This window comes from Cavia porcellus, unplaced genomic scaffold (genome assembly GCF_034190915.1).
Source record: "Cavia porcellus strain 051 isolate PalLab524CR breed Dunkin Hartley unplaced genomic scaffold, mCavPor4.1 scaffold_14, whole genome shotgun sequence".
Lineage (NCBI taxonomy): Eukaryota > Metazoa > Chordata > Mammalia > Rodentia > Caviidae > Cavia > Cavia porcellus.
The window spans coordinates 25,689,443-25,714,950 of record NW_026947497.1 but is presented as its reverse complement, the minus strand read 5'-3'; the positions used below and the strand labels follow the sequence as shown (position 1 = coordinate 25,714,950).

Sequence of the window (25,508 nt, the reverse complement as noted above, 5' to 3'; positions counted from 1 at the left end):
AAAGGTGTGATCAGATTTAAGCAGTGTGTTACCTTAAACAGTGCTAGCACCCTCAGGAAACAAACGGGAGTCTTAAGAACAACAGCGTAAGTGTCAGAGGCAGTTTGGCGGGAAGACCTTGCTGCTGGAGGTTCACCATCCTGAGCACATGGTTTTCTGATGTCTTGGAGCGCAGAGAGAGGAGGATGGAGGTGAAACATGAGCTCTTGGCTGTAGCCTTTTTGGCCAGAAATAGTGATGTAGACCCAAAATAGCTTCCCAGGAGCCAGGGAAAATGGCAGAGCACGTGGATCGTTTGGCACACACTAATTATCTCTCCTGCAAACACAGACTTGATCATGTAGGGTGGGGCAGCTGTTTTATTTTTTGTTGTTGTTTGTTTCTTGATGTGCAAGGGGTCAAATCCACAGCCTTGGCCTTGCTGGGAAAGTGCTGTACCACTGAGCTACAGACAGCCCTCTCGTGGGGTGGTATTAGCCAGGTTAGGGAAGGAAGTATAAGTGTGAAAGAAAGCCACTGGACAGTTCTCAAAACAGAAGTCACTGGATCTGCTTTTTTATTTTTAAGAAAAAATAGCCATTTGATAAAGAGTAAATGAGAGAAGAAGAGCTGAGAAACAGCTTAGAGGGCTATTTCAAAAGTCTTGGTAAGAGATGATAGTGACTTGGGGAATGTAAATTTGTGCAGTCATTATAGAAAACAGTATAGAAGTCTAACTAGCGTAGTATATAGCTGTCCCAGGACTGTTACGTATTCAAAGGAAATGAAATTATTATACCAAAGCCGTAGCTGCCCACCTATGTTTATTGCTATGCTAGTCACAATATCAAAAATATGGGATCAGTTGAGGTATCCATTAATGGATCAATGGATATATAAAATTGTCTGTGTATAAATATTATATGCTATCCACCCATCAGTAAAAATTGTGTATATATCTACTATATATAGATACTATGTGTAGAGATATAATGTGTGTATAGAGTACTTTTATGTACCCATTCCTCCATCAATGTGTGTATTAATTGATACTATACATAGTATAACTAACATATATAATTTTTATGGAGCCATCCATATAATGGAATATTATGCAGTTATGCAATCCTATTATTTATGGCAGCATAGATGGAACTAAAGCTCACTCTATTTATTGAAACAAGTCAGGCATAGAAAGGCAAATATCATATATCCTTACTCCTATGTGGAAGCAAAAAAATTTAGTATACAGTTGAGGATGTAGCTCAGTGGTAGAGCACTTGCATAGTATGTATAAGGCCCTGAATTCAGTCCCAACATTGCAAAGATGGCGGGAGTTAATCTAATATAAGTAAATAGTAGAATAGTGATCAATAGAGTCCAGAAAGAGTATAGGGAAAAGAGATAAGGGGGGTTGGACAGAAATATAATTGCGTAGTAGGACAAGTTTCTAATGTTCTAAAATATAATAAGTTTAAGGCATGCCTTATAAGGTATTTTAAGGAATGCCTTATAAAAATTAAAGGAGAAGAATTCAGTGTTCATACACAGAAAATGTGATAAATGTAAGATAAGGAAATATTTTGATTTAATGATTACAATTATATGTGCATATCAGAATATCACACTTATCCCGTAAGTAAATGCAATTATCAAGTATCAGTAAAAAAGAAATAACAAAACTTTTTAAGATTAGAATTTCTCAAATTCTATTCATATTCCACATTAAATTTTAAAAAGATGATAGTGGTTTCCACTAAGAAGTGAAAGAAGATGCATTAAATAGGTTTGTTTGGTTGATTGGTTTGGAGGTAGTAGAGGTGTGATGGGCTTTAGTATGAAGGAAGGGACAGGAGTACAAGATGACTCAGGGGCGGGCTTGTGCATACTGTTTCCTTCTGTGGGTATCCTTTGCCAGCTCCCCACCTGGAAAAATTTCCTTCCGTCCAGACCTGCCTCAAACACCATTCTTTCTGTAAGGTGTTCCTCATTCTTAGGAAAGACTTGCTTCCTTTTCCTGACTCCCAGCCATCCTTCTCGTTCTTTTTCATGTGAGATTTACTGAACCATATAGAAACTATCATTTATGTCGCCCTCCTTTTTTTTTTTTTTTTTTTTTTTTTTTTTGTCTTTTTGAGACAGGGTCTCACTACACAGTTAGGCTGGCCTTGGGCTCACTTCGTAGCCCAGGTTGGTGTCGAACTTGCAAGGATCCTCCTGCCTCGGCCTCCCGAGTGCTAGGATTACAACCTCACCTGGCTTGTCACTCTTCTTTTAAAAACAACCATGAGCTAATGTCTTACTTAACATAGTCAATAAAATTGAAGCTATTAAATAAGATTATATTGATTACATGAGTGAGCAAATGATTATGCAATCTATAATACTTCTCTTATCAAAACAAACTGAGTCTATATTTATACACAGAGATTGAGTATCTATCTGAAATTTTTGGGACTAGTGGTTTTAGATTTCTGAAGATTTTTCTTGGAGGGAGAGGTTGGTGTTTTTTTAAACATTTTCATAGACTTTACCATTTGGGCATTCTCTAATCCAGCACCCAAAATCTAAAATGTGCCAAAATTTAAAACTTCTTTGAGTATGGTATCACTCATACTCAAAGCGTTTCAGATTTCAGAGAATTTTGGATTTTGCATTTTTGGATTAGTGACACTCACCGTGTGTGTGTGTGTGTGTGTGTGTGTGTGTGTGTGTTACACATCATTTGAGCCTCAGGAGTTCTCTTCACTCTCTAAAACATAATTTCTTGGCTATACATCTGTAATGTTGGCTGCTATAACTGCTTTTTATAAGTTTAGGGTTTTTTTTTAATTAACAGGATGAGAGGCAGCTGCAGGTACTGGAAGATTACAAAATGTGTAATTACTAAAAGTAACTGAAGCATATTATAGTATAATTCAACAGGAAAAAAACATCTGGCACATGCTATGTTAATTTTTCATAAGAGAGTTTTGCAAAAAGCACTTGCTGCAGCTGGCACATCCATCGTTTCCCTGAAATGAATAGCACACCTTTGTTTTTAATTCTCTCGCCTACTGTAGAATGGAACTCTGTGGGATTCAGTCTTCCATCATCAGTCAGGGATTTCATGCACTGAGGGAATTTTCCCTTAACAAACCAAAATCAAAATGGCCCATCCTTATCTTACATTGCAGTAATTGCAGAATGATTTGAGCAATTGTGGTAATTAATTATAGTGCCTTAGACATTGGCCCAAATGTAAACCTATTATTTCATGTATTCAAAGACTGTAACTTCTCTTATTTGCTTTATTTAAAGTATGTGTGATGTTATAAGAAGACTAATACATCACAGGGAAAACTTGCTCTTACATCATTTCATATTCCAATGCTATTTGAAGTTGAAGTATATTTAAATTGAAAATTCCCCTTTCTGTACAGGTTGGAATATCTGTTTCTGTGACAGAGGCCAATAGAAAAGAGGTAATTATTTTTATAAAACATCAAATGCTGACCTTTTTGAAATAATCTCTATCCCAGCTCTACCAAAGGTTTCCACAGTGCATCAGACTCCATATGTTCACGCCGAGCCCATTAATGTATTTCAGCGTACATTTCCCTGCTCTGTGAATGGTGGTATCATCTGCCCAGCTGCTCAAGCAGAATTCTGAGTGTTATCTTGAACTCCTCCTCTGCACACCTAAATAGTGCTTCTAGCTGGAATCTGTCTACTTCCCTTCAGTCACTACAGTTCAGGCTACCCGCATTACTCACCTGCACTCCTCCTGGAACTCCTTAATTTGACTACAATCTTACTATTTTTTTCCTGCTGCCGTCAGCAAGATATTCAGATGTTCAAATCTAATCATGTTGCTTTCTGTCTTAAAGTCTGTCAACACCTTTCCTGTGTATTCAGGATAAATCTCAGTTTCATATCCTGGTAAATAAAATCCTTCGTGGTCTGTATTTCCTCCCGTTTCTGGTTTCTTCCTCTTTCACCTCTATCCTGAGTAACACCCCAAGTCCCATTCATCCTGAACTTTCAGTTTTCTAAATTTATTATCTTCTCATATTTTCTGGCCTTCACGCGTAGGTTTGATTGTCTGTAAAGCACCTCCTTTCCTTCTCCTTCTCAGCCTACCTTCTGTGGAGAGACCACTGTGGCCCCCCAGCCCTCCCATGTTCCCATCACACCATGAATTTTCTCAGTACTTCCTCCCTGTGTGCTAAGCCTGGTAACTTTCTAGTGCTTTCAGCGGTTCATAAGCAGTGACTGCTTCTTGCTGATCTTCCTAGGACCCAGCACAGTACGTGGTGTAGCTGCGCTCGTTTCCGTGTTTTGGAAATGAATTGCATTTTCCTGGGCTGGGGATTTAGCTCAGCGGCATAAGTGCCTGCCTTGCAAGCAGGCAGTCATGAGTTCGATCCCTGGTACCAATAAAAAACGAAAAAGACAAAAAAAAAAAAAAAAAAAGAATTGCATTTTCCTGATGTTATTTTAAGGTAACCACTTAAAATTGACAGTAGAAGGGAATTTCACTCATTACATTGTAACTTTGAATTTATTCTTCAAATAACTTTTTAAAATAAGCTTCCTAGGAATAATCGTTATAAAAGAGCTTTGACAAAAAGAAAAAACAAAAGCGCTTTTAAAACACTATGGTTTCCTTACAGTGATCTCTCAAATTTATTACAGCACTTGATGACTATTTTGAAAATATAATCACTGAATTATCTCAGTAGTTCAGACAATAACTAATTAACATAGACTTTGGAAAAACAAGAGTAAAGGATATGAGAAATATTATTGTTGGGCCAGGCATGGTGTGCACACCTATAATCCTAGTTCTGGCAGGAAGATCACAAATTCAAGCCCAGTCCATGCATACGTACATAACAAACGTTCTACCATAGTGTGGACAGTCACCTGTCTCTGTAGAATGAATCCAAACTTGTCTAGGTTAAGCCCGGCATGGTGGCACATCCTATAATCCCAGCACTTGGGAGGCTGAGGTGGGAGGATCACCCCGAGTTCAGCACCAGCCTCAGCTACGTAGTGAGTTCAAGACCAGCTAAGAACCACATAACACACACACACACACACACACACACACACACACACACACTACATAAAATTTGTCAAAGTTAGACTATCTTATATTTGCAGACTCTGTTCTAAACCTTGTAAATGTAGTTTCCCACTTGAAAGTTTTATTCTAGTGAGGAGAGGCAAATAATAAGGCAAGACTTAAACAAGAGAATTTAGACATTTTAAGCGAACTGAGGAAAATAAATGGGGTGGTGCCATAGAAAGGAGTACTGGAGGGCCGAACTATTTCAGAAAAAGCCAGGAAAAGTGACATTTCAACTAAAGTCTGAAAGATGAGAAATAACCAGCTATACTTAAAAAAAAAAAAAGTCAGGAAAATATTCTAGGCAGATGGAAGCAAGCTAGTACAAAAGCCAGTGTTAACAAGGAGCAGACAGACCTGTGTGCTTGGGGTGGAGAGTGGGGGAGGAAAGGCTGCCGGGTGGAAGAGCTAAACTAGGGTCAGCCCAAAGTGGGCTATTTTAAGGAAGATACTTGTCCTTGAAGTAAAATGTGTCAGTAAGACTATTTTCAGTTACAGTCCGAAGTGCAGCAGTGGGAAGTCATGGGAGGATCTAAACATCCTGAGATTTTTGAAAGTCCCTTTTAACTAATCTGTAGAAAATGGACTAGAAAGAAGGCAAAATCGAAGTCAGAAGGATATTAGAGCAGTACTATATTCTGGGAAGCAGATGGCTGTGGCTGGGAGGAGGGTACTTTCAAAGAACAGAGACAGAAGTGGGGAGTTTGAAATGGATTAGGGAGGTAAGACAGGACTGACGGGTAAATCAGATGCAAGGGAAAGAAGAAGAAGTCAGAGATGATGGCTAGGCCTGTGATTTGAGCAGTGGGGCTGATGCTGTTTGCTAGGGATGGAGGAAACCTGTAAAGCACTAGACAAGGAATTTCCTTCTAGGATGGGCCGCATTTGGGATGCATATTCGTGTTGCTGCTAGAGAAGGCTGGGGAATATACAAATAAAAAGCTCACGGGGAGGCCGGGCTGGAGAGAGAAATTCAAACGGTTTTATTTCAGGACTTGAGGAGCTAAGCTTTCTTAGGGGAAAGCACAGACAGGGAAAGAACCACCTGGGACTGTAGCTAAAGTTTTGGAATGTATCTAAAGCTGACCTGCCTGCTTTACCCTGGGATATTTTTAGTTAACTGGATGAGAAAAGATTTGAAACCTTGCAATGAATTCCCTTCTCTAGTAGTCAGGTCTTTTGAAGATGTACAAAAAGTTGACATCACAATTTTTAGTTACCACTTTTAGTTATCACATTCTAGAATTAAATTTTTGTTCAAAAAATCATTATTCTCCCTGTTTAGTCTCAGTATTATATGTCAGAGGTATGATTTACAAACATCTCTTACAATTGATTGGACTTAAAAGCAATATGATTTCAATATGAAACCATTTTCATTAGAAGTGTAAGTGCTCCATTTTTCCATTAATCACTAGGCAGTCTCAGAAACATTAAGTGAATTCTCTGAGTCCTGGTTCCTTTACTTACAATATAAATTAATAACTGCTTTGCAACCTTGACATGAAGATGAGGTGCAATAGTAGAGTTAGTCTTGGCTTCCGTCCACTGTGTCCGTCTCAGGACATTGATCAGTGAGCTGAGTTCTGTACAAGGCAAGCTTACCAGTCCCCATGCTATTTTGGCTGTACCTGTGTTAACTAACTATACTCTCATGTTACTGTTGGTCAGTTGCTTACCAAGTGTCCGTGTTTCTGTTCTCAAATCACCTTATACTGGTTTTACTTGTTTAGGAAATACATAGTTTAAACTTTAATACTTCAGTGATATATAAATACACAAAAAGAAAATTACTATTTTTTGAGCAAGTTGAAAACTTCGGAGGATTTGCCATTGAATTAGATATAAGGAAGTGAACACTAACAGAATAGAAGGAAAACCACAAAAATTAAAATGACTATACATAAGTACTTTGCCAAGGGCCTTTTAAAATCTTGAACCATATTTGTCCCGGCCTGCAGGTAAGTCCACGGAGACCCTAGACGGGGAGTGGGGATGAAAAGGAGACAAGAGACACAAAGAGCGGAGACAAGACGAAGTCCAATCAAATCTCGTTTATTCAAGGAATGAGTAACAAATATATAGGGTATCGAGGAGGAGGGGTTGGGTTCTGAGACGTCAGCAGGTAACTTAGCAACAGTGGCAAGACTGAAGGTCATGGGTTAAATCAAATTTTCAAATTTCCCTGCGCTGGCTCATAAAGTGGGCTGATTAGCATAATCCCTTAATGAGCCAAAAAAGCTAGGCAAGTTTGCTGAACTACCAAACTTAACTCCTAGAGGGAGTTAAGGTGATGAGGCCTGCAGACATAAGGTGGCAGCCAATTATAGGGCTTCCCACACATATCAAAGACACCAAAAGTAGAAATAATTATAGAAGGTACTGTTATGAATATGGTATGCATAAGAAATTGAACATTGAAACAACCAGTGTATCCATACTTTAAAAAAAAGGACATAAATTCCAGGCAGAAAATTCAGAAAAAAATTGTCTGTACATGGGCCTTAAAATTCTCATGAAATTGTGAACCCTCATCACAGAGAAAGTAACAAACACAAAATCATTGATGTAATCATAGAATTGGTGCAAATCCATGAAGCCATCCTTGGGTCACAGATTAAGGTGGATTTGTAGTCACACCTTCACCCAGGAAGAAAGAAAGGAAAACTGCAAGTAACCCAGACAATGGGGACACCTTTTATTGTTTACTGAATAACCTGAGAACCCACAAATGGCCTAATTTGATGACATAAAAATTGATGATAGCAATTTTTAACAAAGCATTTAATGTTTTCTTAATAAATTGTTTCATTTATAAATTATTTAGTAAAATTATTATTTTACTAAATTATTTAGTAAAATTTTATAGAGAAACTTTTTTGCAACTTTTTTCTCTAGATTATATTAATTATAAACATGAACTGTGTAAGTGAACTAACAACATCTGGGACCCTAGCTGCTAGTGGTATTCTAAGCGGTTCCTCATTCTTCTGGATGTACTTTTAAATTAGCAGAAGGTAAGAACTTCTCCTGAACCTTACACTTCCATGCCAGGAATCATAGGGGAGTTATATACAGTTTCATCTCTTTAGTTAGTATAAAATACTCAGTAACGTTACATAGCAACCGAAAATGTCATTTATCGCTGTACCTTCTAGCAAGCTACCATTAAATCATTCCGATAGATTAGAATATTTCTATTCTCAAAGATTTCGAGGAAAGAGATTATGTAGCTTTATTTGGCAAGAATTTCAATGGTAATACAACTGTAAAACTGTCTGGAAATCTTATTTAATATTTATCCTCAATCACTTATATGCAAGGAACTCTCAATTATGTTCTATAATGAAGAGAAATTTCACATAGATAATACAGAGAGTCATATCATCCTTCAGGGTCTTTTCTTTATTGCTGCAGTGAAATATCCTGACAAAGAAACGAGTAGTCACCAAATACTGACAGGTACGGTCTAGGAAAGATTCAAGGAACACAGTGACACAGATTTTCTCTTCAGTCTTTAATGCCTTCTAAAATTTCATTCACACAAGAACCATAAGATGGAAAGAAATGCTAAAGTGAAAATTAACCTTTTCTTACCCACTTCAAGTTCTTTGTAGAAACAAGTAGAATATTAATAAATCTAAATAAATAAAAACAAGCTTTAGCTAAATGTTTTATTTTTAAATTAATTTTATTTGTACTTATGTACGTAGTGATCACATTCACCATAGTGAATTTGTACCTGTGTATGATACATCTCGATCCTGCTTTGTAGTCCATTTCCTTCCCCTTGCTTCAACCCGTTTTCCCTTCCTGATCTACAAAAGCTTTTCTTCCATTGTTTCCTGTTTTCCTTTTTCTTTCCCTTGTTTCCCTTTCCCCTCTCTCCTCGCTCGTACCCCTTTTGAACATTTTCTTCTTATTTCCCAATACCTTGTTTACCTTTCAGTTTCTCATACAAGAGAAACCATGTGATATGGAAACATGTGTGTGCAATGTATTTCACTCAGATACATCCATTTACCTAAACATGTCTCAAGTTTGTCCTTGTTTATGGCAGAGTAGTACTCGATTGTATATAAAAATCCATCATTTTTATCCATTCATCTATTGATGGGCTTTGAGCTGTTTCCAAGATTTAGCTATTTCAAATTATGCTGCTGTAAACTTGGGTGCACATATATCATTGTGGTATGATGTTTTGAACTGTTTGAGGAAGATACCAACTGGATCTTCCAGGGTTACAACTGGATCAAATGAAACCTCTAGTTTTAGGCTTTTGGAAATCTCCATACTGATTTCCATAGAGAAATCATCATTTTCATCTGAGAAGTGTGTATTCATCTCAGATGCCCATTTCTGGACTGAGTCTTTTTGTTTGTTTTTTACTTAACAGGTAGACTTTATTTTTTATTTTTATTTTATTTTAAAGAGAAAAAAGAAACATATATCAAAAAGGAAAAAAAAACCTAAGAAAAACCAAAAAAAAGCAAAATGAGAAAAAAACAGCTCTGTATAGGTTTTCAAAACAAGATGATAGGAATTTAACAGTAGTTCTGATACTGCACATTACTACCTTCAAAGTAGCTGCTCAGGTCACTAGATACAGGAATGAAACAAAACAGTAAAACGCAACAAAGTGTTGGATTTCACAAACAAGACAGGAAAGAATCCCCCACAGTTGCCACAATGCACACTGCCATCCTCCAAGTAGATGCTCGGGCCAGCAGTCCCAGGTCTGCAGAGTCACCCAAACAATACAAGCGTCAAGCAGTTCCTTTCGCCTGGCTGCTCCTGCCTCACCCAGAGTCCTCCGAATCAGCCGGCTGCCTACCACAGTGGCGGGGATGCGGTTCCGGTTTCCCAGCCCGTGCACAGGCTGGCTGGAGAGAAGGCCTGCTTCTGCTTCTGCTTCTGAGTTTCTTACCAAGCTGCCTGGCAGGGCCTGCTTCGCAAGAAGGCCTAGGGTTGAGTCTTTACACTTAGGGTTCTCCTTTCTTTTTTTTTTTTTTTTTAGTTCTTTATGTTTTCTAGATATTAGTCCTTTGAGGAATAGATAGCAATTTTTTTTCCCAGTGTATGGACACTCTCTTCACTCTACTAGTGATTTCTTTTGCTGTTCAAAAACTTTTTAATAAGATCTCAATTGTTGGTTTTTATTTTCATAAAGTTTTTATTTACACTTATGTCTTTAAGAGTTTTACCTGTTGTATCTATCAGCAGATTTAGGGTTTCAGTTGTAATATTTATGTCTTTGCTCCATTTCAGTTTTAGTGTAGTAAATGGTAACTGCATGGATCCAGGTTTAATCTTTGGCATATGGGAAGCTTGTTTTCCCAGCACTATTTATTAAAGAGGCTATCTTTCTTGCAGTGAAGATATTTGGCCTGTTTGTCAAGATAAGGTGGCTGAGTATGTTTGGAATCATTTCTGCATCTTTCATTGTGTTCCTGTCCTCAGGTCTGGTTTGTTCATTTGTTTGTTTTCCCAGCACCATGCTGTTTGTATCACAGTAGCTTTGCAGTATAATTTCACATCAGGGACTGTTATGCCCCCATGCCTTGCCTTTTTTGCCCAAAATTGATTTTGCTATTCTAGATCTTTTCTGGTTCCAAATGAACTTTGATTATTTTCTCTGTATGCCAATTTTGAAAATTTAGACATTTTCACTATATTGCTTCTTCCTACCCAAGAATAAGGAATGTCTTTGCATTTTTTGAGATCCTCTTCGAGCTCCTTTTTCAGAATACTGTACATTTCATTTTCTTTAATTTTTTAATATTTTATTTTATTTTATTTTATTTTTGGCACCAAGAGTCAAATCCAAGGCCTTGTACATGCATGGCAAGAGGACTACCACTGAGCCACATCCCCAGCCCCAATACTGTAGTTGGGAATGTAAAGGTATTTTATTTCCTTTTTAGATTAATTCACTCAGTATTTCATTTTTGTTGGTGCTATTATGAAAGGTATGTTTTTCCTAATGTTTCTCTCACTTGAGTTTGTTATGTGGTACAAGAATGCTGTTGATTTTTGAGTGTTGATTTTGCATATAGGTACACGACTGAAGTTAGTTTTGGTTATTAAATCTAGGAGCCATTCGGTAGTTTTGGGTGTCTTCTATGTAGAGTGTCATATCATCCACAAATAATGAAAATTTATTATTTATTTCTTCCTTTCCTATCCTATTTCTTTTATTTCTTTTTCTTGAATATTTATACTAACTAATCCAGAACTGTATTAGATAAGAATGGTGAGAGGGTTAGGGTTAGGGTTAGCCTTTTCTTGCTCATGATTTTAGGGTAAAAGCTTTCAGTTTTTGTCCACTTATTATGATGTCGGCTGTTGGTTTGTCATAGATGGCTTTTATCAGATTGAGATAAAAACCTTCTAGTCTGTAGGGTTTTTATCATGAGTGGGTGTTGGATTTTATCAGATGCTTTTTCTGCTTCTATTAAGATGATCATGTGATTTTGGTCCTTGGCTCTGTTGTTATAGTGTACTACATTTATTGATTTGCATATGTTGAAGTAACCCTGCATTCCTGGGATGAATCTCACTTCATCATGGTGTATGATCTTCTCAATAATTTGTGTATTCTTTTTGCCAATATCTTGTTGAGGATTTTTGCATCTGTTTTCATTGGGAGGTTGGCCTATAGTTATCTTTCTTTTTTTTTCTTTTTTCTGGTTGAATCCTTCTCTGCTTTTGGCATCAGGGTAATGCTTACTTTCAGGAATGAGTTTGGAAATATTGCTTCAGTTTCAATTTTGTTACAGAGTTTGAGGAGTAGTGGCATTCTTCTCTAAGTTTCTTGTAGAGTTCAACAGTGAATCCGTTAGGACCTGGATTTTTTGTTGATAAGTTTTTAATTGTATTTTCACTGACTGATATAGATTTATTTAGAATTCTTATATCTTCTTCATTCAGCTTTGGTAGTTCATATGTATCTAGAATTCTGTCCAATTCTTCTAAATTTTCCATCTTATTAGAGTACAGATTCGCTAAGTAGGTACTGATAATATTCTGAACTTCTGCAGGATCTGTTGTGATTTCACTCTTTTCATTCCTAATTGCATGGATTTGGATCTTCTTTTTTCTTTTTCCTCTTTTTTTTTTATAAGGTGGGCTAAGAGTTACTTTTTCCAATTTATTCACTCTTCAAAAAAAAATAACTCTTCTGTTCATTAATTCTTTGTATTGTTTTCTTAGTCTCCATTGCATTAATTTCTACTATACTCATTGTAATTTCCCCCCTCATGTTTGCTTTGGGTTTAACTTGCTCTTCTTTTTATAGAAGCTTGAGGTTCAATGTTAGGTTATTCATTTGAGCTTGCTCTGTTTTTCTTTCTTATTTTTTTATTTAAGGAGAAAAAGGAAAAAAACAGAAAAAGGGTACAAGTAATACAAAATTTAAAAAATAAAAAGTAAGAAATCACTAGTTAATAGATTATATATTCTCATCTTAGAAGTAGTTGTTCAAGTTACATTATTGAAGCATATAAAGTGGACTTACAAACAGTGAGAGTGCAGTTTTGTTCAATGATCCAAAAAAACTCAGTAATATGGTTATCTATCTTATACACTTAAACATATAAGCAGTTATAACCTTTAGAGCACTTTCTTTTCTTTTGTACAATGAAAATTACACATTTTGGGTTTTATTACTTTTTTTGAAGAGAGTAAAACCAAATGCGACATATCAGAACAGAGTCAGTCAAATCAAAAGGATGGATATAATAGATAATGTAAAAACAAAATATAAGGTGATCAACAATGGTTACCATACTGCCTCTTGCTATTTTAAGAAGAATTGGCAGTTATAATAAAATTGAACTAACCAGTAAAGAATAAAACCAAAGCATTGGAGACATTACAGGATTTTAAAAGAAAATAATAGTCAACCGGAATGGGTGTCATAATGAATCTTATTGTCTTCACAGTTTTGCCTATACTTTCGAACTTGGTACTATCAAGCAAAGCAGAATAGAGGAAAATCAGTCAAAACAAGATGGTGAGGGCAATACAGGATTTCAAATCAAGTTAATAGGAAATCAAAGTATGTTACTATAATGTATCCTGCTATTTTTTTATTTTTCCCTTAATTAAAAAAATAAAAAGAAAAAAGTAAATAATTCAAAAAAAAGGGGATTGAGATAAAAGAGGGCATAACAACAGAACAGCGCACATCAAATCATAACCATTTGAGCAAAATAGTGTTTCACCACAAGATATCCTGACATAAAAATAGTTACCATAGTGTCTCTTTCCTTGAAATCTTTGAGTATAACTTCGTATACTGTAGCACCAAACATATCAAGACACTATAAAACCGTTCAAGAGAATGACATTATTACAGGGTATTTAGGACCAATTAACAGAAAATGAACAATGGTTTCTATATAAACTCCTTGTCTATAAAAGTTTGTGCTTTATATTATCATACATAATAAAATCCAATAAGATTCAACCTTTTAAGACCAATGGAGACAGAAGAATACAAGTTTGATGGGACTTCAAAACAAGATGACACTAAATCAGCACTAGCTATTATGATGTCTTGTTTTCTCCAAAATAGTTGTTCCTACCTTCCAATATTCTCTGCCTCATTTCTGTTGAACTCTTTTTCTGTCATTAGTTGTCAGTTTGTCTTCTGCATTTTGGTTTCTGCCCCATTCATTGTGGCCTCTCTGCCACTGTTTCTGGAATCTTGATATTTTTCTTTTTTAGAATGTCCTGCAGTATTCTTTGTAGAGTTGAACTGGTGGTTGCAAATTCCCCTAGTTCCTCTTTATTCTGGAAGCACCTTGTTTTTCCATCAATTTCTAGGCACAGTTGTGTAGGATATATCAATTTTGGCTGGAGGTTATTGTCTTTCAAAGCTTGAATTATTTCTCCCCACGCTCTTCGTGATTTGATGGTTTGTGCCGAGAAGTCTGCTGTAATTCTGATGGGTGTTCCCTTGTAAATGATCTGTTTCTTGTCTCTGACGGTTTTTTTTTTTTTCTTTTTTATCGGTACCGGGAATCGAACTCACGACTGCCTGCTTACAAGGCAGGCACTTATGCCGCTGAGCTAAATCCCCAGCCCCTCTGACAGCTTTTAATATTCTGTTCTTATATTGGATTTCTGGACTTTTGATAATTATATGCCTGGGTGTAGCTCTGTTTGGGTTGTAGGTGGCTGGAGTCCTGTATGCCTCATATATCTGAGTATCTTTACCATTTGCTAAATTAGGGAAATTCTCTTGGATTATTTCTGTGAATAGCTTTTGTAGTCCATTTGTTTGTGTCTTCACTTCTTCTCTTATGTTCTTAATTCTTAAGTTATAGATCCTCTTATCATCTTCTAGCTTTTGTATTGTTGCTGTTTATTTTTTTGTTGTTGTTGTTATTTCTAAGTTTTTCATTTCATGCTCCCATATTACAAATCTGTCCTCCAGTTCAGATAATCTATCCTTAGTTTCTTTCAAGCTGTTATGCCAGTTTTCAATAGAGTTTTTAGTTTCTTGGTAATCTCTTTGAACCTGTTTCACGTATTCTATGCTTTCTCTATTTTCTCCATCAAACAGTTCTCCCCTTTTTTTCTGTTCTTCCATTCCAACATCTATATTTTCTTGGGCGGTGCTTAGCATTTCTCTAACTATTCTGCTTATGTCTTGCTTCAGGTCATTGATAACTTCATTCCTGAACTCATCTATGAGGCTCTGGAGATAGTGCTTTATGTCTATTGGTGCCGTGTCTGCTATTGCATGTTTCTCAGGATTGGGGGCCGAGGACCCTTTCTTGTTGCTCCCTCTTCCCATATTCTTTGTTCCTTATATATAAGCGTATATAGGAGGCCCAGCTTCCTTCCCTGTTGGCCACAGTCTGTTTGAATTGTGCTGGCTAGGTGTTCCTGCCCACCGCAGCGCACCAGGGAGACACAGACTTGGGCAGCATCTGCTGGGCCCGCCCCTCCAGGTCAACCTACCGAAGGCTTCACCGCTAGGGTGCACCTCCAGGCTCTGGGACCTGAGTTGGGCCTGCCTAGTGGATCTCAGCCAGTGGCATCTCACAGGCCAGGCACTCCCCACCAATTCCGCTTGAGAGGGGGATATGTGACTGAAGTCACTATAGCATCTCATTCAGGAAGTCTGCCCAATCCGAGTAGTCCTCCGCTGAAGCCTTCTTCTCTATGGAAGGGTCCTGATCCACTCATTCACTGCAGGTCGATGCAGGGCACCTGGCTAGCCCTGCTTCCAACTCCATTCAATGCTTCCCACTCTCCAAGCTTTCGCGCCTCTCTCCCCACTGTGCCCACCGGGATGCAACAGCGGCTGCAGGAGATTCAGATCGCAGTTTCCAGTGGCGCGAGGTCCGGCATCTGTGTGTATCACCGGGATTGCGTTTCTAGTTGGTTTCTCTTAATTTAGTTTGTCAAGGAATATCCCCCCCTTGCCTAGGACTTCCTGCCCAGCACGATTCCTGGATTTGAAGTGCGGTTTCTCAGAGAACCTCCAAGGCTGCTGCTATCTCTGTCCACCATGTTCTTCCGGATTCCTTGCTCTGTTTTTCTGTTGTGGAAATTCACCACTAAATTTCCCTCATGAGACCATTTTCATTGCATCCCATAACTCCTGATATGTTGTGTCGCCATTATTGTTTAATTGTGGAAACTATCTGATTTCTTTTTTTTTTTTAGTTTCATCTGTGACCCACTCATTGTTCAGGAGGATATTATTTAATTTTTATGTATTTATGAAATTTTGTGGTTTCTTTTGACACTGATTTGCAACTTTATTGCACTATGATTTGATAATATACATGGGATAATTTCACTTCCTTTCATTCACTTAAGCATGCTGTATGAGCTAAAATATAGTCTATTTCAGAGAAAGTCCTGGGTGCTGCTGAGCAGAATGTGTATCCTATTGCTGTGTGATGGAACACTGCAGATACCTACTAAGTCCATTTTTTCTCAAAGATTTGATGCATCTCTGATATTTCTTAATTGATTTTTTGTCTAGTTTATCTGTCTGTCTGTGACAGTGGAGTATTGAGGCTGTCATTATAATGTATTGGTGCTTATTTAATTTTTCATGTCCATTAGTATTTGTTTTACATAGTTGGGTATGCCAGTATTTGGTGCACATATATTTATTATCTCTTCATCTTGAAGTTTTCCCTTAATAAACATATAGGACCTTCTTTTTCTCTCTTGATCAGCCTTGGCTTGAAATTTACTTTGTCTGCAAATAGAATAGCAACCCCTGCTTTTTTCTAGGTTCTTCTGAGATGGAGTATTGTTTTCCATCCTTTCACTTTCAGTCTGTGAATTTCTTTGAGTTAAATGTATTTCTTGTATGCAGCATATTGTTGGATCTTGTGTCTTAATCCTTTCTGCCAATGTTTCTTTTGATTGGTGAGTTGAGATCCTTTACATTGATGACTGTAACTGATATTTATTGACTTATCCTTGTCATGTTATTTTCCTGTCATTGGTTCCCTTTCTTTCTCCATATTTAATTGTTTGTGTTGCCTGGTATATTCATTCTACTGAGGCTCATGCAATAGAGCGCTGGTTTGGTGGTCATGGATTTCTTCATGATAAAGGTGTTCTTTATCATGGATGTATCTTATTTCTCCAATTTTTAAAGATAGTTTTGTGGGGTACATCAATCTTGGAGGTTTTCTTTTAGGGCTTGAAATATTGCATTCTAAGCTCTTCTTGACTAAAGAGTTTGTATCAAGAAGTCTGCTGTGATTCTAATGGGCTTTCTTTTGTAGTTTTTTTTTTTCCTATTCTTATGTTGAATTTCTAGACTCTTGACTACTATATGTCTTGGTATAGATTTATTTTGGTCATGGCTAATGGGAGTCTGTATGCCTCACTTACCTGCATGTGAAATTGTTTTTCTGTATTTGGGAAATTTTCTGCAATTATTTCTGTGAATCAATTTTTTATGTTCTTTGTGCTATCTCCTGGGGATTTTTTCATTGATACCAGGCAAGGAATCGTATGTTATCTTTTTTAGGTCATCTGGAAGCTGCTGAATTAATTTTCCTCAGTCTCTTGCTATTTCCAGGTCTTTATTTTCAAGATTACTAAGCACAAACCTGTCTGCTGTATCTGGTATTCTGTTCTTACATTGATTGATTCTGCTTCATGCACTTTCAGTACAATTTTTTGGATATCTGATTTAATCTGTTTCAAGGAACCCATTTCTTTCCTATGTAGGCCATTCATGATTTCCATTATTTTCCTAAATTATTGTAATTTTTTATCTGTATCTACTCTAGATTTGCTAACTGTCTCCTTCATTGTGGTTATTGTCTCTTTAGTTGTCTAAGAGATTGGTGTTTTTTTTTTTTTTAAACCTCATTCATCTGCCTTGTTACTTCCACTACTGGCAAACTGGTGTACAACTTTGGATTTCTTCCACCTCACTGCTGCCTTGATTTGCCTTAGACAAGCTGGAGGTCTCAAATTATATCTTGCTTGTTATATCAGATTGTATCTTCTTGTTTGTTTGTTTTAATTTGTTTTCTATGTTGATGCTTGTAAATTTCTTATGGTAGATAGTTTTATTACTAGTATTGAGACTTTCTTAGGAAATGACTACTTCTCAGAGATGTCTAAGTGTAGCTGGCTCTTGATTTGTGAGTCTGTCCAAGATTCTACCTCAATTTATTAGGGATTAGAAGTTGCTGCCTATTTAGCCTAGCACTCAGTCTTTAATACTGGACTATGGTATCGTTTATGACCCTGAAATATTTTCAGTATGACATACGAGGAAGAACAACTGATCACAACTGTGACACCTTGGCTAAAGGAGCACAATCAGTAATAACAGTAGCATTAAGCATAGCCTAGAAAATGACAAACTGTGGTAACTATTAATTTTCTACCTCTCAGTATAGGAATAAAACTTATAATTATATAACAAAATCTAAAACAAATATGAAAATTATGAACAGTAAATATCCTCTTGATTGAGCAATTTTACCCTCTAAGGTGAGAATTTAAAAGGGAGAAGAAGAAAAACTAAAGGTAAGGGGTGGGGATTTAGCTCAGTGGCATAAGCACCTGCCTTGCAAGCAGGCAGTCGTAAATTCAATCCCTGGTACCGATAAAAAAAGAAAGAAAGAAAGAAAAAGTAAAGGAGTAGAAGAGAAAGGGACTAGAAATGAGGCTGAAGGACAAAAGAGGATTACCCGAGCTTTTGGAAACTGGTAGAAAAGACAAGAGGGAAAGAAAAAAAGGACAAAACAGAAATAAGAACTAAACAAAACAGAAAACTAAAAACACACTCATGAAAAAGCAAGGACAATCAAGAAAAAAAGAGTTTTCTCTGTGATGTCAAGCCTGTGGTTATCTTCTGGAGTCCACTGTTTTGTGGCAGTGTGTACTTCAGGGTATGTCTCTGTCATCACTGGCAGACAAAATAGGCAGAAAGAGCCCACATCTGTGTTGGATGATCCTAGCAAGTCTACCATAGCGTAGAGCAGGGTCCCAGGTAATACCTGCCAGCCTGAAAGCAAGGTGTGCTGCCAGTTCTGGTGCCTGCAACTTCATAGAAGTTCAAACTGATCCAGGTCTCTGGTTGTAGACCTGTGACCCAGTTGTTCAGCCCACAGCACTCTGGCTGTCTCTTGCTGGCTTGACCTTAGCTCTCCAACTCTGAGCATGTCCCAGGGCTGTACCTCTCCCAGACACTGGGAGCCCCAAGATGAATCCAACGCAGGGCTATGCTAGGTTCAGTGGAGCCAACCTTAAATGGCATCCAGGCAGTGACCCTCTCCTGGGTACATTTGGACTGGAGTCACTCACCAGCTGCTGCAGCCTACAGCATCTACTGCTCCCTTCTACTAGTGAGTTTCTCCGTGGTGACCTCTGGAGTCACCTGCTGTCACTGTACCTCTCCTCACATGGCCAGCTGGAGTCAGGGAGAAATTGTAGTTTGCCACTCTTCTGCATTCAGGTTCGTTTTTTCACTTTCTCCTTAGGATCCACTTCTCCCTACAGATTGTTCCTGGGTCCCGGAGATCTACTTCCCTCCTTCTCTTCCCCATGTTGCTATATTCCAGCATCTAGGTTCCGAATCTCAGAGAGACTGAATTGCTGCTGCTTACCACTCAGCTTTCTTCCCAGGAGTCCTCCAAGGACACATTTCAAACTTCTTCCCAGCTGCTGGTGCTGCCCTTGCCTCTCTCTACACATGCACATGCTTGCCAGCAGTGATTGCCCAGGTCGCAGCGTCTTCTGCACCTGCCCTCCGCCCCAGCTCATTGCACTTGGCCACTGGGTTAGGGGTGGTACATGGCCTCGAATGTTATTCTGATAAATTTCTCTGTAAATATTTATTGAACAAATAAAGGGTGAATTTTTCTTAGCGCAAAGATTTTTATAGAAATGTAGCTATGCATCAGTGGGCATTTATTGATTGCCTGTTTATAAAGGGCTGGACTAGATGTTTTGAAAACTAAAAATAATCGCTTCTGTTGAAGTTTGTGTTCTACTTGTGTGTATGTGTCTGTTGTGTCTGTATGTAAACCATTAATTAGCATTATGTACAAGACTGATAAATGTCTTATAAGTATTATGAAGGTTTTATGTGGGAAGAAAACCATCTGCATTAAAGTAAACTGGAAAGAGGGGTGAAAAGAAATGAGGCAAGGATGGAGTCTTAACAAATAGTATTTTTATGACAAACCTGAAAAAAGAAGATACAGAAAATGGTATAGGGAAGAAGTCAGAAGTAAGGATTTAACTTACTAGGTTTCAAAGTAGGTATGCAAATACTTATATTCCTAGAATGCTGGCTGCACACACACACACTCTCTCTCTCTAGTTATGTAACAAACTGGAACTAGCTGCCGTGTTGCTCTACAAGGTAGTGAGTAGGGGCATGTAGCTCAGTCGTAGAGCATTTGCTCAGCCTGTGTGACCAGGGTTCAATGGCAGCAACCCTCCCCACCCCCAGAAAGGCTATTAAAAGCACAGGTTTTGGAATCAAAGAACTAGGGTTTTAATCCTGACAGCTAACAAGCTTGTGACCTCAGGCAGTTTCTTCTTAAATTTCTGTGTTTTAATTTTCTTATGCACACATAGGATTTCCCAGGATCCTTGTGAAAACTAAGTAAGTTGAAGTATGAACGCACATAGGTCGCTGCCTGGCACGTAGGAAGCACTGGGAAAGTGTTTGGTATTATCTTCCTCTTACTTGCCAAGGTGTGCTGAATACTAGATTATAAACACACAAACAGGAATTGCAGTGTTCTTCACCATGTAATGAGCATGACAAAGCTTGATATACACAGAGATTAGCACAAAGACAAAAGTCAAGTGTATTTTCATTTAATGAAATTTGTAACTGTGTAGTCTTAAATTTATGGAAAATTATTACTATCCATCATTGAGATAATTGTCTTGAGCAGTAAGTAATTAGTTTAGGCATCAAATTCTGCAGCAGTTGTATTCTGGTTTTATGTAAATAATGATAGCTACCCTTATAAATGTGATCATTGTTTTATCTCACTTATACTCACAGTGTTTTCCACCATCCCTAAAAAGCGTAGCGTCTGCCTTTAATTCCATTTGGCCCAGAAGACTGGCCATTTCAGTCATTTTAATCTTTCTCCGTTATGTTTGATTTTTCTTATGGGGGGGGTAATTTTAAGCTGCATGAGACGCATTAAGGCACAACAGTTTATTCTACTTTGTTTTCGTCACCAAAATAAAGCTAACGTAACGCATTTTTCATGGGATTCAGAGCAGACACTCAAGCTCTTCACAGTGAAATTGGAGTCATGAAACCGTAGAGTCCAAGTCACAGCCGCCTCCTTAGTGTGTGAGTTCTTTTATGGCAGCAGCTGCGTTTGTCACCACACACCTTGTACCCGGCCCACAGTGTGTCCGGAAAATGTCATGCAGTTGATGAGTGGACTGCATGACTTTCTGTTCTGACCTGTATATTTATAACAAATAATTCACTAGTTTTAACAACCATTCCCTCAAATATAGGAAACTCAAGATAAATGAAATCTCAACTGTACCGTCTAACTAGGAGAAACCCACTGAACTGAGGAGCGTAGCCTAGAACGTGACCGTGTGGTACTGGATCCATCTTCCACGTCTCTCATGTATTTTCTGCATTTTTTTATCGACATCATAACCATTTTTCTTTTATATCAGATCGCTAATTCTGCCTGAATTTCCTTTCAACCTATTTTATATCCTTTCCTGAATTTTAAAAATTTTTCATTGATATAATTCTGTAAATTTCAGGAACTTAAATTTTTATCTTTTTATAGAATACTATTACATTGTGTAAACATGACAGTCTTGGTGTCTCTCTGAGGATACTCATCAGAATTATTCAAAATTCCATTTGTTGGTATGAGAATTTCCTTTGTCCTTGAAAGTCAGATGTCAGTTTCTTTATCTTGGTGCTTCTCTTTCATTTATGTTTCTCTCAGGTGTCAACTAACCTTTTACTTGTTCTTTCATTCTTTAGATATTATTTGATTTACATCATCATTTTCTCTTTTGGGCTTTGATGATACTGTTTTCAGTTTTTGACATAATTGTGAGTTCATGCTTTCCGCTTTTGGCAAGGGAGGAAATACAGTGTAATGTGGAGAAAAAACAAAAATTTTATGTTCATTCAACCATCTTGATCCAGAACTGTTTCCAGATCTTTCAGGGTAAATTCCATCCTGTTGGTAGCCCAAGATTAGCCTCCATTGATTTATGGTTCTAAGGCATTGACCACAGATCTTAGATAATCATCATCTCTACTAGGTAACTGCTGGGTTCTGAGGAAAAGAGAACACGCGCGTGTCCCATTTAATGCCCCAGAATGCATTTCTCTGGTACTCTGCACACACATGTGCCAATGGAACCGACACAAACCTATGCAATCGGTGCCATGGCAGCAACTGGGGCATAAATTTGAATTGTTGTCTTTTCTTCTTCATTATGTATAATTCACTGAAAAAAATAATACCCAGACTGTGCCTTTTTTTCTTGTTTTATAAATATTCATGTCTTCCTGGAGACATAAAAAAGATTAAAATGAAAACTCAGGTTTGCAGTTTGCAGAGGTTTCAGGCCGTTGTCTGCTGACTACAAGGCAGAAAAGCACAGCAGAGAGGCAGGGTGAAGTGGCACGCTCGGGACGCAGAGGCAGGAAGCAGAAGCTGCGCTTTTAAAATGTTTGTTTACCTTGTTTTTTTAAAACCATGGTAAAAACTCACAATGAGTATAATTATTATGTACTGCACACATGAACTAATAAATAAAACTGAAGTAAATTAATTTTCAAAGTTGTATGTGGCAAAATGTAATATAGTAAATTATGATTTTTAATTGTGATATTTTTTAACTTTACACATCACTTAAAATTTACCATCTTAGTATAGAGCACAACAGTACTAAACAACTTTACAACTAACTTTAGAATATATGGTACATTTTATAAAGGAATGAATGAATTTTTAAGGTGCCACCTATTAAGTAATTTTATCTTGCACATCAAGATCTTTTTGTTCAAAACATGAACATATATATCACTAATAAAGACTTTAGATTTTGAACAATTAGTCTGTATCTCTCTCTCTCAATAGGAGTGAGCTGAATCGACAGAAACTTCATACCCAAGAACTACTTTCTCAGCTGGAAATAGCGAACGAAAAGGTAGCCGAGGTGAGATGATGATTCCCCTGGGAAGTGCTTTCTGCTGCAGCTTGGTATACACATTATAGAATCTTATCTGCACCAAATCCAAATTAATTCTTTATTTGGAAGTAACTACATAGAAATCATTCATAACCCTAAAAGTCCACACATAACATACTGTGTAAAAGCTTTGAAAGTCAGTGACTGATCATCTGTACATCAAAAAGGGTAGAGATCTTATTTCAGTTCTACTAATATATATTAGTGCAACTTGTATAGTGTTTCAAGAATTATTAGGCTCTTTTTTCCTGTGAGCCTCTACAGTTATGATATTAACCCATTCCTCTTATTTTTAATTCACAAAGAAAGACACATAAAAAATACTTTTGTTTACTGAACTATATTAAAATACATTCAGATTCAGTACCGATAAAAATGAAAAAGACAAAAATATTCAGGTTAGTACCTTAAAACTATGATAAGTTTATTTTTTTCTTGGTGTTTTAAAACCTAAACAGTCTCTGGATTCTATTTGTGCCTTCTAGAACTCTAGCTCTTCATTTAATGTTCTAACTTCAGATATTCATCAATAGGCTAAATGGTCCATTATAGCTCTTTTCCCTTACTTACAACATTACAAACTGGTATGATCCACCTAGGAGACAATTAAGGAATAACTTAAAATGGTCTTATTTTGTGTCCCCCTTCCAGATATCTATACTAAGAGAAAAAGGAAGATTTTCAATGTAGTAATACTGATAGTATTAGAAGATCAAAAGAAACCAAAAGGACCAGTTGGGGGAAGAAAAAAAAAGTATTGACTATATTATGATTTGCCCACGAACTGTTTCTTAACCATTATGATAGCAGTATAGAAAAAGTATATAGTCCAATTATAAAGATGGAAATAAACATCACATATGATGGAATTTTTCCCCACATGTATAATACACTTATTAAAATTTAAGACTTTAAACATAGTGATAAATTGGTACAGCCAGGGTAGATCTCTTAACAAATTTAATTCTGCTTTGGGGCATGGTATGATATTATATTTCATTGTTTTATATTACTAGATATGACATTGTAATCACTCTTTGTACATTTTTGGCATTTTTTTACTATTCCTTATTGGGCTTATAATATCCTCCCAATCAGATTCATGCCAGAAAAACTGCATAGCTATTCTAGTTGTACAAAACTATATTTTGCAGATGCATTCTGACCAGGCAGGTAAGTATGAAAAGAGAATATATTTTTAAATTGATGGTTTGAACTTGTCTGCATGGTGTATATAATGACAACTATGTATTCATTAGGTCTCTACAGTTTCTGCCATAACCAAGTATTCTAAACTGGGTTCCATAAACAACAGAAAATTACTGTCTTATAGTTCTGGAGGACCAAAATGAAAGTGTCAGCAGTGTTCTTTCTGAGGACTCAGCAAGAATTTGTTTCCTGCCTCTCTCCTGGGTTCTGCCTCAGGCATTGCTTGACTTTAGGTGGTGTTTGTGCCTTCCCATCATACATATCTGTCTTTATGTCCAAATTTTCCATTTTAATGCATGGATCTAATCAGTGGATTTAATGAATGGATGTGATATGGATTATGTCTCACCATAATGACTTATCTTAATTTAATTCTCTGCAAAGACTCTCAAATAAGACCATGATCGGGACTGGGGATTTAGCTCAGCAGCATAAGCGCTTGCATTGCAAGCAGGCAGTCATGAGTTCGATCCCCGGTACTGATAAAAAAGAAAAAGACAAAAAAAATAAGATCATGATCTACCAGTCATGGTGGAATACACCTATAAGCCCAGATCTAGACAGGCTGAGACAAGAGGATCGCCATGAGTTTGAGCCCAACCTGAGCTACACAGGGAGTTCCAGTCCAGCCTGAACTACATACTAAGAAGACCTTGTTTGAAAGAGAAAAAAAGTCTCATTCATAGACACTGAAGTTAGAACTTCAGCATCATTTGTAGACATAGTTCAACCCATAGCAATGTCTAATAATTATGTAGATTCTCATAGCCTCTGCAGTGTGCAGATATCTGAGTGAAACCAAGTTCATCCAGCCCTACTACATAAGCTATTGTTTGTTGTAAGGCCCAGTAGTCTAGCATCGCAACATTAACAAATCAAAATTTAAACCTGCTCTTCTGATTCACTTTACTTTTGGGTTTGTTCTTTCATCTTCATTGTTTTGTTTGCATTTATTTTTGTGATTTTGCAGTACAAGAGATGGAGCCTAGGGTCTTGCACATTCTAGGGATACACTTTCCCACAGAGCCACACCCCAGCTTGGTCACCTTTATTTGATAATATGGGGTGAGGAGGGCAATTTAGAAAGCATGTAAAACCAACTTCATACTTTGAACCTTACCACCTGGAAACATTTGGAAATACTATCTTTTAATTTTATAAATAGTAAAATGATGCCCACATTTTTATTGATTATCCCACAAAACATCTCCATTTCATATACAAATTTCTGAGTTGTTCGTTTTCTATTTCCCTTTAATAGAATGAAAAGTTAATTCTAGAGCATGAAGAAAAAGCCAACAGACTCCAAAGGCGTCTCAGTCAGGCAGAAGAGAGAGCTGCTTCAGCGACCCAGCAGGTAGGGTGCACCTGGTTACCCTGAGAAAATAAATAGCCCTAGTGCATCAAAGATAGGCAGAGTCCTCAGAAGTTCCCAGAGAACTAACAGGTTTATTTTTGCTTGATTACCCTATTAGTTCCTTTAATA

General features: G+C 37.2%; 1 protein-coding gene across 4 annotated transcripts in view; it reads left to right on the top strand.

The window, feature by feature from the left end:
- Window positions 1-25,508, top strand: part of Sclt1 (sodium channel and clathrin linker 1) — a 183,094-nt gene that overhangs the window by 153,918 nt on the left and 3,668 nt on the right. For 3 of the 4 annotated variants that reach the window (XM_063260768.1, XM_013140782.3, XM_013140781.3), the window contains 2 exons: window positions 22,702-22,780; window positions 25,284-25,379. In XM_063260768.1, coding sequence (XP_063116838.1) covers window positions 22,702-22,780; window positions 25,284-25,379 — 175 coding nt within the window. Of the gene's footprint in view, window positions 1-22,701; window positions 22,781-25,283; window positions 25,380-25,508 lie in introns of those variants that run through there. The other variant, XR_010051460.1, reaches the window with a different exon arrangement.